This window comes from Rhinolophus sinicus, chromosome 1 (assembly GCF_057876585.1).
Source record: "Rhinolophus sinicus isolate RSI-liver-muscle chromosome 1, RSI-T2T, whole genome shotgun sequence".
NCBI lineage: Eukaryota > Metazoa > Chordata > Mammalia > Chiroptera > Rhinolophidae > Rhinolophus > Rhinolophus sinicus.
In genome coordinates this window covers 170,164,548-170,181,189 of record NC_142501.1, presented here as the reverse complement: position 1 = coordinate 170,181,189, position 16,642 = coordinate 170,164,548, and the positions used below count along the sequence as shown (strand labels likewise).

General features: G+C 36.0%; 1 protein-coding gene across 8 annotated transcripts in view; it reads left to right on the top strand.

The window, feature by feature from the left end:
• Positions 1 to 16,642, top strand: part of FAM13A (family with sequence similarity 13 member A) — a 284,523-nt gene that overhangs the window by 227,270 nt on the left and 40,611 nt on the right. For all 8 annotated transcript variants that reach the window (XM_019741111.3, XM_074323597.2, XM_019741109.3 and 5 more), the window contains 3 exons: positions 974 to 1,160; positions 15,541 to 15,617; positions 16,007 to 16,049. In XM_019741111.3, coding sequence (XP_019596670.3) covers positions 974 to 1,160; positions 15,541 to 15,617; positions 16,007 to 16,049 — 307 coding nt within the window. The remainder of the gene's footprint in view (positions 1 to 973; positions 1,161 to 15,540; positions 15,618 to 16,006; positions 16,050 to 16,642) is intronic.

Here is a 16,642-nt window from a genome sequence, read left to right as displayed (position 1 = left end):
TTGGATATGGTTGAATGGATAGTGAAATATGGTCATCTATTTTTAATCTTTAGAGCTCATTTATTTCAAGATACAGCTTTAGATATTTAGGGGAGGCGACTTTAGGGTCATACTACATAGAAGAGTAAAATCTCATTCACTCGTACCTTACCAAGCCATGGTGCTACACTAATGTTTTATTTTGTTCTGTGATGTAGTAAAAGACAAACGTTTTGCAATGTAATTTAATTTTGTGAAATCCTCTTAAAATGGAATGTTTAAAATCTTAAATAAAACTGTTTCAAGAAAATTAAATGAATTAAATTATGATATTCATATCTACTTCTAAAACTAAGTCATGAAGGACCTCCAGTTATAAGCTTACATCATGGAACTTCTTATACTGGGAAGTAACAAATCCATATTTCAGTTAAAATGGTTTGTATTCCATAGTTTTTATTATGCTCTTTCTATCAAGATTATCTAAGGCAGTCAGATTTAGACGTTAATGCATTTCCACTATGATAAAATGTCTTTTTCATTTGGAAAAATTACTATGTCTTATTCTAGATAAAAAGACATCATATTTCCTTTTCAGGTTTTTCTCCATACGTTGTATTAATTTATAAAATTTATTTGTTTAATAAATAAATGTGTGTGTGTGTAATATTTGACTAATGAGAAATGATTTTGTTAGCCTGCACTAGTCTCACTGTTTGAATACAAATTATTTCTGGTACAAATACAAAAGCTGTTCATTGATAGAAACACAGCCCTTGCCAATTTGCCTCTAGGAATAATTTCTCTTTTAATGTGTTTATTTGGCACCAAGAGGTCTTAGGAGTGGCATTCTGCTCAGAATTTGATCAAAGTTGCAAACTGAAATTTCTAGGCACTCTTCTGACATCCTATGTGATGCAGTGGCAGTGTCATTAAAATGTCCCTTTTACCTTTTAAAATAAAATTAAGCTTTTCTTTTTTTTTTCAATTCAAGGGGACTTATCAACAAAGAAAATATTCCTTCTGGGTTCACCACCCTTGATGATTGTATTTTGAATGCTCAGGAAGTAGAAAAATTACATGACAATACTTCGGATTATATTGGAGAAAGGGGCAAACCTAAACGTCAGAAATCCAGTTCCAAACTTTCTGAGCTCCGTGAAAATCAAGATGATCTTGTGGTAAGTGAATCTTTTTATAAAATTTTTACTTGTAGCCAGTTAGGAAATATCACATCTCTTTTCCTTGCTTTGTAAAAAATAAAAATAATTTCAATCTTGAGTTTCACAGAATTATAAAATATGAGTTCTCTGAGAGGCCTTAGAACTACTAAATATACACACTTCTATTTCTTTTTAATAAATATAAAAATCAAGGCTGAGAAAGATGACATTCTGCCTAAGGAGCCAGAGACGACAGTACACACCTTGATTTCCATACTATTCAAATTGGTCTGATTTTGGTCTCATTCTTTTTAAGCATTTAAAAATTTTATTTTTGGAACAAAATTGTCAGTAATTTGCCTTTTCCCTTGTTTTCTCTCATTCTGTTTCTTCTTATCTCTATGAATATGTACAAAACAATTTTTAATGAAGTAACTTAAAGCAAAGTGAAAGAAAAATACAAAGCGAAAGAGATTCAACTATCTTTGTGTTCAGAAATCTCTTTGTGTTCAGAATTTTATTTTCAAATCTATTTCTACCAAGTATTTTCTTCCAAATTAATCAGAAACACAAAAACATTAATCTCCTACACAGTTACCTCAGATCTGAACCCTGGATCATTAATATGATATATAAGCTGTTACAAGTGGTTTCTGTCACTAATTAAATATTTGTTTGTTTTAACTCTTAATATACATCATCCTTTTTTATGTATGCTTCGGTTTCTCTGAAAAATGAGAACCAAAGTCTGTCTTCTAATTCTCTTTAGTTTTAAAAAATTTAACCAAGAATTTAAAAAGCCGAAGATAGATTTTATGACATAACATAGAATCCCTAATAAAAATAGGTAATGTACATCCTTATTGTGTGTAAATCCTCTGATCTACTTTATCGCTGACCAGTTTTTAGCTCCATGCTGGGTACATACATTTAGCTCCATATATGTAGCAGAACTTAAAGGTAACCTATTTTTTCGTTGTTAATTTCTACACGTGCTCACCCAAGATTCCCTATTTTGCCCTAAAAATATATATAAATGCAAATCTGGGGAACACATGTTTATTTTATTCCTCTAAATGTTTTGATACTCTGTTTTCAGTGAACTGATCAGCTTGAACTGACAGAGCAGTCATTTACCTCAGACCCATGTCTGACACAGTTCTCCAAATAAAGAATGTAAGCTTTACTTAATGTTAGCTTAATTCTTATTTTGGGGAAAAGTAAATTTTAAAAAAAAAAATCATACTCAACTTCATTAGCTCTTTAGCCATGATTTGCTTATCTGCCAAAGAGAATTACAGTGACTAAAAATCTGACACTTGGCTTCTTTGAAAATAATGTACTTCTCTGTTTGACTCCCTTTTGACTAAACTGAACCCATCAGTAATTTTTTCCACCAAGAATAGTGTCTTGGATTAGCTAGGTGGTAATAGCTAATAAAAGTGGAAAAGTACATTTATTCCTAAGAATACAAGGTCGGAGAGTTAAATTCACAATCTCCTAGAAGAGTGCTACATACCTCATTGCGGTCACCTTCAAAGTACTCCCCTTGGGAGGCTATGTACTAACGCCCGCGCCTACTACTCCCTTCAAAACATTTTTGGGACTCTTTTTCTGGAATGGCCATTAGAGCTGTCGTCGTATTACCCTTGATGTCCTGAATCTCATCAAAATGTCTTCCTTTCAATATTTCCTTTATCTTCAGGTAAAGAAAGAAGTCACTGGGGGCCAGATCAGGTGAGTAGAGGGGGTGTTCCAATATAGTTATTTGTTTACTGGCTAAAAACTCCCTCACAGACAGTGCCCTGTGAGCTGGTACATTGTCGTGATGCAAGAGCCATGCATTGTTGGCGAAAAGTTCAGGTCGTCTAACTTTTTCACGCAGCCTTTTCGGCACTTCCAAATAGTAAACTTGGTTACCCGTTTGTCCAGTTGATACAAATTCATAATGAATAACCCTTCTGATATCAAAAAAGGTTAGCAACATTGTTGTAATAAGTTCGTGAACTTAATTGTCAGACCTCATGTGTTTAATTCATAGAACTAGGAACATAGTCTTTATTTAAAAACATTTGAATGGGGAAGCTTAATTTCATTTTGATCTATTTTATGTGAAAGGATTTTCCCCCACCTTAGTTGCCAGTTCCGCATTCCAGGATTGTGCATGTCACATGTTAATAATATAAGTGAGTTAAGTGGACCATGTCTTTTTTGCAATGAATAATTTAAGACCCTACCAACACAATTTAGACCAAAGAAAAACTTCACTAAAGTGAGGGTGTTCTCTCAGATCTTTTCTAACTCATATTCCATGATTTTTAAATCTAATCTTCATAGATAACCATGAATCAAAGAGCCAGGAACATAACATTGACTAATATTTAGACGACATCCTAAAAGTTAAGTTGTGCATTTTAACTTCCCACTTATTTTTAACCTTATAATGTTGCTTTCCCCAGTTTACTTTCCCCACCTCTCCTTCAAAACCTTTTTCTATTCCATTTCAAGTTCTTTGCACCCTGATTAAACATTTGTTCCTATAGCTGGAAAAAAGAACTACGCATAATTATATGCCTTCTGTAGGGCAGGAAATATTTCAGATCTTGGAGATACAGCAGTCAGAAAAACAGGCAAAAATCATTGCCCTTGTGGAGCTTACATTCTAGTAGAGGAAACTGACAATAATAAAGAAAAATCAGTGAAATATAGGATATATTAGATAGTGATAACTATTAGAAAAAAAAATAAAGCAGGAAATGAGAACAGGAATTGTGAGGGGACAGGGGATGCAATTTTAAATAAAATGGCCAGAGAAGACCTCCCAAGAATTTGTCATTTGAGTGTAAAGACCTAAAGGAAGTAAGGAAACAAGCTATACTATAATAGCAGGTACAAAGGCCTTGGCAATAATTTATCTGGAATTCTCAGGAAACCATAAAGCTATCACTGTGGCTGGAATAGAGTGAGCAAAGTGAAAGAAGTAACCTGAGAAGGGGCAGATTAAGTAGAGTCTCATAGATCATTATAAGGACTCTGCCTTTACTCTGGGTGAGATAAGGATCCATTGGTGGGTCTCAGTGGAATGGTGACCTAACTTAATGAAATTTGGTTTGACTACTATGTTGAGTAATCGGGCAAGGGTAGAAACAGGGAAACTAGTTAGGAAGCTATTGCAGTGATAAGCGACAGCACATATTGCCCTGCAGGCTGTAGAGTTGTTACGGTGTGAAAGGTCCTGCTTCTCGCAGCAGAAAAGCCAAAACTTGAAAGGTGAGGTTGGTGGAAAGAAAAGCAGGTTTTATTCCAAAATGCCAGCATTAAGGGAAGACAGTGGATTCTCTGTCCTTGTCCAGAAAGACTGCCTTTCTGTTCTTCATAAAACCTTAAGTAGCCAAAAGGTTTTATAGACATGCAAGGAGGGGCAGAGCAAAGGAAGGAGAATTTGGCCAGGCAACTTCAGGAAAAAGCACTTCCTAGAGGCTGGTCTTCCCCAGGATCAGGAGTGAATCCCATACAGATGGAAAAAAACCCTCCCCAGTTACCGGGCCAGCTGTGCACACTGGTCCGAAGTAAACAGAACCATTGGAACTGGTATTCATAGTAAATATACAGTAAACAGAGTCATCAAGTTTTGGTGGGAGGACAGGGAAGCAAAGAAAAGAAAAAAAAAAAACTTTCAAAAAGTCCCCAGCCAAACCACTATCAAATCGAATTACATCAGAGGTTGACATTTCAAAAATAGAAGATACAGGGTCATCGTTACATAACTAATGCACTACTACGGGGGCACTGTTCACATCAATTAAAATGTGAATTGTTCCTCCTGGAGTAGTATTTTGCAGAAGTATGAGGTAGCATATGGGTTCTGGAGACATTTTGAAAGTAGTATTGAACGGATTTCCTGACATTACCTGTGGTTTGAAAACAATAGAGGAGTAAAAGGTGACTCCAAGGTTTTTGGCTTGAGCACCCAGAGATATGTGTTGCCAGTTCACTGAGATGGAAGAAAGAATGAAGTTTTAGGGATAACATTATGAGTTCAGTTTTGGACATGTTAAGCTTGAACTGTCTAAACCTATGTAACTTTACTAACCATTGTCACCCCAATAAACTTTAATTTAAAAAAGAAAAGATTGAACTGCCCATCAGATAGCTAAAAGGAGATATCAGGGAGGCAACTAGATTTCTGGGCTGAGAGTTAAGGGAGGATATCCTGGCTGGAGTTCCAATGTGGGAGTCATCAGCAAGCAGATAGAGCACATTTAAAGCCAATATACTGGATGAGATAACTGAGGGGGAGTGAGTGTGGACAGAAAAGAGAAGTGGCCTCAGGGACTGTGAGTCTTGAGACCGACCAACACTTAGAGGATGAGGAGATGAAAAGATACCAGTAGAAAAGACTTAAGAAGGAGCAGGCAGCAAAGTAGAAGAAAAACAAGGTGAGTTTGTTGGCTTGGAAGCCAAGTAAACAAAGTATCTCCAGTTGGAGAGAAGGTCAGGTGATTGGTCAAGTAGAAGACTGAGTTTGACCATTAGAATTAGCAAACTGGAGATCACTTAAGAGCAGTTTTGGTGGAGAGCTGGGGACAAAAGACATTTTCTAGAGAGCATGAGAGGAGAGTGAAGACAGTGAGTAATAATTTCGGTGATCTCACCAGCCCACAACACAAAGAGAAGAATGTGCTGCAGACCTAAAAAAGCATCTTGCAGATTTGGAATCTCTAAAGTGGGAAATTTCTGGGCTTTCGCCTTTGTCCTTTCACCTCTGGATGCTGTCATAACCTGCAGAGACCAAGAGACGACAGATAATTCAGAGATCAGAAATTAGTGGTTGTAACTGGCCTTAGAGAACTCTGCCTTATCTCTACTTATTGCCACGATTCTACCCTTTCCCTCTCTCCTTAAGCTCCCACCTCACACTTGTGCCCTTGAGTCGCTCTCAGAAGGAAAGCTTATCCGTTGGTTTACTTGAAAGCTCAGACAGTCAACTAACGGTAGTGTTTCTGCAACTTCCCTCACTACTGCTTCAGAATTTCTCTAGATCTCCACTCATTTTATTTTCTTACCTGCTCAAATGATAAAATGGTTTTTCTAAATTCTAAGGTTAACCTCTAAGGTTAAGTAATATCTTTGAAAATTCTATTTTCTATCTCCATCTCCCCACCCCACCACCATGTATGTGTATAAACATACACATACGCACACTTTTCATTGCTTTCTCTCCATTGGCTCATTTCTGTTGGCTTAGGAAGTCTCTGTCTCTAAAAACTGTCTCTCTAGAGCACAATTTAACAGTTTGAATCAAGTGCCATAAGTTAATCATGCAATTTATCCAATAATCATACCTGTGACACTTTATTCTGTTACATAACCTTAAATATAGAAAAGACCCTATGTATTAATTTGCTCACCACAAGGGTCTCTATAAGCATGGAAAATTAGAAGCAATTTAAATGTTCAAAAATAGGAGACCAGATAAGTAACATTTGTATGGCAGTTCAATAAAATATTATACAATAATTGAAATTACGGTTCTGAAGACTATATAATAAAATAGAAAGTGTTATACAATGGAATATTACTCAGCCATAAAAATAATGAAATCTTAACCATTTGAGACAACATAGATAGACCTAGAGGATATTATGCTAAGTGGAGTAAAACAGAGAAAGATAAATGCCATGTGATCTCACTTATATGTGGAATCTAAAGAACAAAATAAACAAAACAAAAACAGACCCATAGATACAAAGAAAAAACTAATGGTTGCCAGATGGGAGGAACGTTGCAGAGCTGGGTTAAAATGGTAAAGGGCTTAAGAAGTACAAATCAGTAGTTCTATTAGGGGATGTAATGTACAGCTTAGGGAATATAGTCAATAATATTGTAATAACTGTACAGTGCCAGGTGGGTACTAGACTAATTGGGGGGATTAGACTAGACTAATTGGGGGGATCACTTCATAAACTATATAAGTGTCAACTGTAATTGAAAAATACAAATAAATAAAATAGAAAATATTTGAAAATAGTTGTATTGTTCTTTGCATATATTATCAATTTTCATCCCCCCAACACTCCATAAGGTAGATATTATTATTCTAAACATAGGGGAAATGAAGCACAAGAGATTAAATAACTTGTTTGGGATCACACATAAATGGTGCAGGATTTTACTCTACTTTCCCTCAACATTAAAAGTAAGTCATGAAGCAGAATCTATAATGCATGCATTTATGCATGTGTATGAGGTGTGACAATTAAGTTTACAAACTTGTTGCAGTGATGTTGCTAACCTTTTTGGGTATCAGAGGGATTCTTCATTATGAATTTGTACCAACTGGACAAACAGGTAACCAAGTTTAGTATTTGGAAGTGCTGAAAAGCCTGTGTGAAAAAGACGAAAATGACCTGAACTTTTCAGCAACAATTTGTGTCTCTTGCATCATGACAATGCACCAGCTCACATGGCACTGTCTGTGAGGGAGTTTTTAGCCAGTAAACAAATAATTGTATTGGAACACCCTCCCTACCCACCTGATCTGGCCCCCAGTGACTTCTTTCTTTACCCAAAAATAAAGGAAATATTGAAGACATTTTGATGAGATTCAGGACATCAAGGGTAATACGACAACAGCTCTGATGGCCATTCCAGAAAAAGAGTTCCAAAATTGCTTTGAAGGGTGGACTAGGCGTGGGCGTTAGTGCATAGCTTCCCAAGGGGAGTACTTCGAAGGTGACTGTAGTGATATTCAGCAATGAAGTATGTAACACTTTTTCTAGGATGAGTTCGCAAACTTAGTTGTCAGACCTCCTCGTACGTGTATAAATATATATATAAATATTCATTCTTAGGAAAAAAGACTGAAAGGAAATATAGCTAAAGAAATGATTATATGATTGTGGTGGTAGTACTACAGGCAGTTGTTAGTCCATTCTCTGTTTTCCAAATATTCTCTTATTATATTAATTCTGTAATAAGTATTACATTTAATATATAAAAATACATAGTTTAGTAGCTTTCTTATTCATAAACACCCTCCATTTGATGTCATGTACACCCTCTGAAATTGTATGCAAGGTTCAAGGAAGGAGCGTAAGTCTTGCACTAAGTTGAATTTCAGTTCCAAGTTTATCACTTAATAGCTATGGCAAGTGGGCATGGTATTTGCCTCAGTTACTTCATCTGTGAAGTCAGTGATATTAATATCTCATTGTGGTTATTTTTTTTGTGAGATTTGAATGCAATGAAATGTGCTAAGAAACAGGAAAAACTGAAAACAGTGCATGTTTCAATTCCTTTCTCTTCTCTCTGCTCTGATGTCCAATCTCTTTCCTTCATTTTACCATCTAATACTTGGAGCAGTTTGTATTAGTTCCAATTCTTTCCACATTTGCTCATCAACCCCTGGTGTCCAGATTCTAACCCCGTTTCTCTGAAGAAACTGTTTTCTCCATGTCACTGGTCAGACCTGTGGTTGGAACTGGCCTTTGAAGACCCTTGTGCTATGACATCTACTTGACCTTTGTCCTCTTACCACAATGACTGTTTTCTTCTTTGCTGGATCTTTCACTGGCTAGTGTTCCACAAAGTATGCTTGAATGTAAATTTAGCGAGATTTCTGTCTCATCTGTCTTATTCATCAGTACTTTATCTGAGAGCTTCTCTACTTCCATGGTGCTTCTCTACAAATGACTTCCAAACCAACATTTAATTCATGCTCTGTGTAGTTCACCTTAGAAAGTACTTCACGCTCAACAAGTTAAGACCAAACTTACCATCGTTTTCTTTTGGATCTATTTTTTGCTCAAGACACCCATCTGATATCATCAGATCATCACCGTCTTAGTCATTTTCTTTATCCCCAATCCTTCTTCCAACTTTTCAATTATTTGTCAAATTTAGTTAACTCTACTCTAGCAGTGTTATACATGTTACCCTTTTCTCTTAGTATCGCCATTACTTAGCTGAGGCCCTTACTATAACTAGTCTGGAACATCGAAACAGGCACCCAACTTATCTCCATGCCTCCACTTTCTCCCCTCTCCCATCTCCAAGCCATCTTATCTGCTGCTGCAAAACAGTCATTTACCTAATGCAGAAATGTTTAACTCTTGTTTACAGTGTAGTACAACTTAGCAAGAATGCCTGTCAAAACTACATGACAATGATGCTCTGAGTGGTGTCAATATAATGTAAAAAAGCCCAACATTGTGAACTACAGATTTAAAAGTATTCATTCCTTCAATCATACAACAGTGAGCTATATGACAAACACTATTCCAGGCGTTAGGGGCACAGTGGTGATCAAACAGACACACTCTGTACCTTCCTGAAGTTGACATTCTCAAAGGATAAGGTAGATAAGAAATAAGTAAATATGTAGTCTCATGGCAGTACATGCTGTGGAGAGAAATGAAGCTGGGTAAATAAAATAGGAAGTGGTGGTGTATAGATTGAGGTCCTCAGGTGAGGCCTCACTGTGAACGGTACTTGTGCAGGGACCTGAAGGAGGTAAGGGAGTGAGCCCTCAGGATATCTAGGGAGAGGCAGCAACAGGCCTAGTCTTTTGAGGGTAAGCCAGAGGCTGCTGTGGTTGGAACAGGGTTGAGGGGAAAGCGTTGTAGGAGATGAGGTCAGAGACGTAGCAAGGGTCCTGATCACTTAAGGCTTTGTAGCCGTTTCTAGGTCTTTGGCATTTACGCTGAGTGAGATGAGGAACCATCACAGGATTAAAAGGAAGAAAGTCATTTTCTGAGATATCTTTTGAAAGGATCATTCTGGCAACTGGGATGTTAAGAATACGCCAGGGGTGGTGAGGAATAGACAAGAACTAAAGCAAAATAATTGACATAATCTAAGCAAGAGATGATATCGACTTAGGCAGGATGTAGCAATGAAGGTGGTAAGAAGTCGTCGGATACTGTGGATCTATTTCAGAGTAGAACCAAGAGGATCATCGAATGGGTTGGATATGAGATGTGAAAAAAAGGCGGGGGTGCAGAGTGACTCCAGGACTTTTGGAGTAGCTAGAAGGATGGAGTGCCATTTAGTAAAATGGAGGAAACTGTTGGAGGGGTAAATGAGAGGGAACAAACAAAACGTTCCATTTGGATATATAGAGTTTGAGATATTCATTACTAAAGAAGTCAAGTAAACCGTTAGATACATGAATCTGGAGTTCAGGTAGAGATAAAATACGTTTGGAAATCTTTGCTACACAGTTGGTATTTAAAGTTGTGAGACAGGCTGAGCTGACACCCGGGGAATGAGCAGAATCGGAAGGACTGCACCCTAGGACATACCAACATTTAGAGGCTAGGCAGAAGAGAAGGTGCAAGCAAAAAAGATTAAAAAGGAGCAGCTAGCAATTTCCAGTACAGTATTGGGGGGCAATAGCCTTATTAGATTCGAGTCAAGAGAAAGTCAGAAGAGAGAAATTGAAATAGCGATTGAGTGATAATTTCACATACAATATCTGTCTAACCCACCTCTACCATGATAGCTATTTTTGTGTGAAAAGGGAAGAAAAAGCCCAGTTAGATGGATTTAAGAGACTATATAGGAGAAAATGATTTGGATACTGCAAATATGGAGAGTCTTTGGACAGGTTTTGATCTACAGGGAGGCAGTGGCTGGAGACAATCAAGATTAAGGGAAGTTTTTTAAAAGGCAGAGATATTCAGACTTTGTATAAGTTAAGTCAACAGAGAGGGCAAAATGATGATGCAAAAGAAAGGGATCCATTGAAGGATCAATGGTCTTGAGTAATTGGCAGGGGATGGAACCTACTGGACAAGTGGAGAGGTTTGGTCACAAATTATTTTGATTTGAAGACTTTCATCAGAAACTTAAACAGTTTTGCCCCACTACCTCCTTTGCATAACAACAAGTTGTGTCCCTGTGTTCTAACTACAACCTACCTTTCATTTAAGAAAAATGAGTACTCTTTTAATAATCTCACCATGTGTATACACACCTCTAGGATTCATTTCCTTTGCATACTATTGAGTAAGGAAAGAATGGGCTGGCCTTGAATTTTTTGTTTTGTCAAATAATGTTTAACATTAGTATTCTGATAGAAACGAAAGTAATGTAAACAGTGTAACAAACTGGAGTTGGAGCAGTAACCAAAATATAAAAGTCATGATGGCAAGGACAGGTGTCTGTCTGGTTCACCATTCACCATTGTACTTCATGCTCATTATGTTTCGGCACTCACTAAAAATGTGTCGGGATGGAGGGGAAAGAGTAAACAAATATTTGCCATAGTGTTTAGGGTAACTTGTGTAACAAAAAGACCCAAAATATAATGTCCGGAACACAACAAAGGTTCTTTCTCCCATGACAATCTGAATCGGAGTTTAGAGCTGGGGAGAGGAGTAGAGGGCTTGCTCCACACAGTTTTTCAGGGACTCAGGCCAACTGTCTCTCTGTCATCTTCAGAAAGTAGCTTCCAGGGCACTCTGGCGGTTTTCATCTCCATCCTAGCTCACAGAAAGAGAGAATGAACATCGAAGAATGTACCTGCTGGGGCAGTTTATTGAACAGACCTGGAAGCCACACACATCGCTTCTCACATCCTGGTGGAGAGAAGTTGGTCACATGGCCATGTCTCATTGCAAGAGGAGCCAGTAAATGTGTTGCTGCGGGGCATGTTACTTCTTCATTACTGTGGAGGAAAAGGGGAATGGATTTGGGTGCACAGACAGCACGCTTTTCCATAGGCATCCTCTTACAGTACCAGTAGTTCTTTTTGGAATACAGATTAATTTTTATACAGTTTTAAGCAGTAAAACATAAAATACATATAAAAGGATACAAAAAGAAATTCAAGTCTGTCATTAATCATTTGTTAATGAGAATATATCAAACAGTCTCCTTCTCTTAGAGCTCAAGGTTAGAATAATGAACCTGTTTTGACTAGCAGCATTCCATGTAGCCTTCAGACTGAGTCGTTTGTATATTGAGTGAAGGCTTTTTTTTTTTTTTTTTTTTTTTGGTGTCCTCTATAAAGGCTTTGTCAGCATTTTATACTTTTAAAAGACAAATTTGTTTTTGCTCCAAGTGTTTTCAAGTGCTTCAGTGGTCAAACAGGTTTTTAACCTCGCTTTCAATGCCAAAACAGAGAGGGGGCCGGGGGAAGAAATGAAAATAAATTCCACAGTCTAAAGCTAATTTTTTCAAGGCTTTACTTTTTTCAGATTTGAGGTTACTTTTATAATTGAGCAAGGTGGTTCTTAAAATTCCATTCCTTCTGATACCAAAAATTGTCCAAATAAATTATATCATAGCAAATCTATGTGTTTTGAAAGTCACTGGTAGGACCTGAGAGGCAGAATTTTATGGATTATAAAATAAATGAGGCTTTATCTGTTTTTTTAATGCCATTCAAGAAGCAGTTTCTTTGCATTATACTTAAAATCATAATCTGTTCTATGCTCTTTCTTAAAATTACCTATTTAAAAGATTCTAACTTCAAAAGCGTAGTTAAAAGTTAACACAATAAAACATTTTTATAATAATTCTATTACTTCAACCTTTAAGAAATGAAAACATTAATTAACTACTCTTACTGCACCTAGAGAAGTGTTTTGGACTTAAAGCAGATCAAAACCTTCAAAAGACATTGAGCCAGTATTTTCTCATAAGGCAAGTGGTATTAACAAGTACAGAACATGTGAAACTCCAGTAGATTACCTCTCATGTAGTGAAGGCATTTGACATTAAAAAGCCCTTATTTTGACCTGTACATTCCATTTTCCCTTTTCCCCATCTCAGTGAAGTGGGAGAATTGCTGATCTATTTCTTTATCTTAATCTTCCCTTCCTAAATCTGAGGCAAAGGATGGAAGTTAGAATTTATAAAACATTTTTCACCATGGAAATACATACTTGAGTTACTGTACCCATAGATCTTTACTACCCTTGTCCGTTTCGTTCTGAAAAAATTAGGGTAGGTTGCCAGATGTAACACATTCTTCACATGTTCCTGTTTCCAAAAGGTATAGGGTCAACCCAACCACCTTAGCAAAGGAACACTGTGTACTTGCGTGCTGCTTTAGTGGGAGCAGACCATGAATATTCAACAGCCTCAAGTGTGCTGAGGACAACATGAAAATGGGAATTATTTTAAAGTTTTAGAGAGGAATGTTGAACAATATTGAAAGTCAGTCTTTGTCAGTTACATCTATAAAATCTCAGGTCCTTGAAGAGTTCTTAAACATATGGACCAAACATTTTTTTAAAAGTGGGTTGGGGAGGGCGTTGAAGAAGTTCCTATTTACTTGTTTTAACCATCAAGATCAGCTAAACTTTCTCACTAAATTTTACAACTGCGTTTTGTAAAGCCTTCTATTGTATAACTATCTTCTTTCAATAATTCTCAAAACTTATATCAGTTATACCTTTGTTCTTTCTGTTTAGGAAAAACATCTTCTAATTGAAATAGTTTCAAATGTATATAATGCTTTTAAGGTTTATTTTCTATTCTCTCTTCCTGAATATTTCTTCACCTTAATCTGGACATCTTTATGTCTTTTGAAATAGTCACTTGCATATAATTATAAATGGACACTTTTAAAATGATCTGACGGTAAAGGGTTATGCTTTCCCTAAGAAATCATGTTTCAGAACTTTAGGAAAACTTAATACTATTGCACTAGATCTTGCACTAAAGATTTTGATAATCTACTGAAGATTACCAATGAGAACAAAGATTCTTTGTCATAGATGTATCCCTCTTTATCAGGAGGATCGCATTCAGGTAATAAGAGCAATTCTGCTTTGGTTTAATGAGAGCCATTTTAAAGAGGCCTCTTTTAACTCAAACTTTAGAGCGATAAAAATGTGAATATAATTGTCATAATTTGTTTCTCAGATTCATTCTAAAATTATCTAACTGTAAATTATCTAAGCATGTAAGTCAGTGTTCAGTAATAACAGGCAAAAATACAGTCTTTCCAGTTCCTGAAGCATTGCCTTGACTGTAGACAAATAGTAGTAAAATATTTTCCCAGGGGATTTCATAGTTGTAGAAATAGTAATAATAACAACTCATACTCATTAAATGTACCAGGTATTATTCTAGTGCTTTACATGTATTATCTCGTTTAATCCTCATGACCATTTGCTGTTAAGTATTTTTACCATCTCCATTTTTCTGATAAGGAAATTGAAGGTCAAGTAGGTTAATACAGTAGGTAAATGATAAAGCTAAGGTTCAAACCCAAACATTCTGACTCCAGAGCCACCAATTTAACTATTATATTATGCTATCTCACTTTGTTTTTTTCTTTGATGGAGCCTAGGGTTTTAATCTTTGAGAAGTCTAGACAAGTTAGCCAAACCAACCTAAAGAGAAAATAATTCATCTATCTACCAAGACAAATATTTGCTTTCTACTCTAATTATATGTTTATTTTTTGGGAGAGTTTTATATATGTCAACTTCATGGGATTATTGTGAACCTTAATCAGATTTACCTTGTGTTTTTCATAATGGGAGGTTATAAATATGTAGATGAACACATGTTGCTACAATGTGTGTTCTTTATTTCAATGACACAAAATGGGCAGATTTTGCTTAATGCATGTGTGAATCTTTGAGTTCAATGAAATTCAGGTTCAAATCTCCAACGCAGCTGTTTTTGAGTCTCCTGAATGGAAATATGCTCATTAGCTCATTTGTAATCTTCCTTCATGGGTATCACTTACATATTTTGTGCTCAGTCATCTGAATTATATGTAGAAAGCATTGGCTGTATTCGCAGAGGCAGCCAAAAACCCTTACAAATATGCCTCCTGAGAAGCATTAAGCCCTCTTGGTCAATGTGAAAATACATGCTATTTAAAGTAAGTTTCCTATTTGTATTTTTTTCCATCTTAGAAAATATAAACATCAAATATTGGAAAAAGGAAGGTTCTTAACTCCGTTTCTTTATATGGGTATTTTACAGTTTAGGTATATATTACCCCAGATCATATTGGCAATATATACTGAAAAGTTGTTATATAAGCAGTGAATGTTATATCAGTTTCTGATTATATTCGAGATCAGATTCCTCAATTCTATTTCTAATGCCACCCTCATATTCTGGCAATGTGAGTTTTGCTGTATTTAGCTATAAAATATAGATAATACCTAACAAGGGCTCAATGACCATTTGTGTGATGCTGTCAGATATCTTTGTGAAAAGAATGATAAGCTTTAACATGATTTTATGCAAGCAGTGTATAATAAACTCATAATTTTGCTAGTTTTAACAAATACAGAAATACGAGGACTAGAATGAGTTATAACTGCATATTATCTGATGTTTAGTTTTAAAGAAGGGGGAGTCTGCTAGTGCATATTTCTTACCATTCGTACTGTACAACCAATGATTTGTTTTGTTACAGAATATGGAAAGTCTCAATTCCACACCATCGCATGAGAGCACTGGACCTGATGATGTTGAACTGATGTCTGATGAAAGGTAATTTTAGAATTTCCACTTCACATTGTTTATAAAAGTATGAATAGATCTGTTTTTCACTTGATGCAGTGTGCGTATAAGAACTAAAAAGAGTAGAATTAAAGGACTGTATGTTTACCAACATTATTTTATAGCAAGGAAAGTACTTAGAATAGAAGATCTACCATGGTGCTCTGAAAGGCTAATAACCATACTCGTGTTTGTGTTTCTACTTTTGTTTTACTTGGATTAATTTTGGAGGGGTTGTTTTTAAATTATTTAAGAATTTGATTTAGAGCAACTCAGCCTACTTTTAAAATAAATTACATCATAATTTCAATGGATGGAAAGCATTCTTATAAACAGCTTGACATTTTATGATGTTTTGTTATTGTTGCTGTTTTTTATAGCAAAGAAAACGAAAGAGACAGTGGACATACCCATCATTTTGAGGTGAGTAGCTAACAAGTAAGATTGTGGCTGTGACAGGATTGTTCACGTATTCATTCCTGAGAGTACATGTGAAGTAGCAGTAGCCTGTCAATAAGGGATAATGAGATTAAGTGACAGCACCGTGTTTGGTTAGAAAGGCAAATAACGAGACATGAGATTACTTGAGAAATCATAAGAACGCCATTCTTTCGCTTTTAAAATTCTGCTTGCAAAGATAAAAGTTCAATAGCATGGAGATTTCTCTTTAGGTTTTCATAAAGTAAAACAAAACAAAAAGCCACTGGTTTGATGTTCCATGATTTTATGCATTTTTAAAGTGACTGAAATAGCCATTGAGTTTTAGTGGATTTCTCACAGGGATTATCTCATTAACTTTCAAATTAACATAAAATCAGTTCGAGTTATTAAATCTAATCCATTTTCTGAGTTTTGTATCTTGTTTTAAGTAAACAACAAAGAAAAAATATGTAACTCCCTTACGTTGTCTATATCTGCAAGTTTCGGTTACTTTCCTGGCTTTCCTGTTGTCCTTTGAGGGCATTGCCATGTGGACCCAAGTCCACATGGTTTTTTTGCTCCTAACTGTGGCTTCT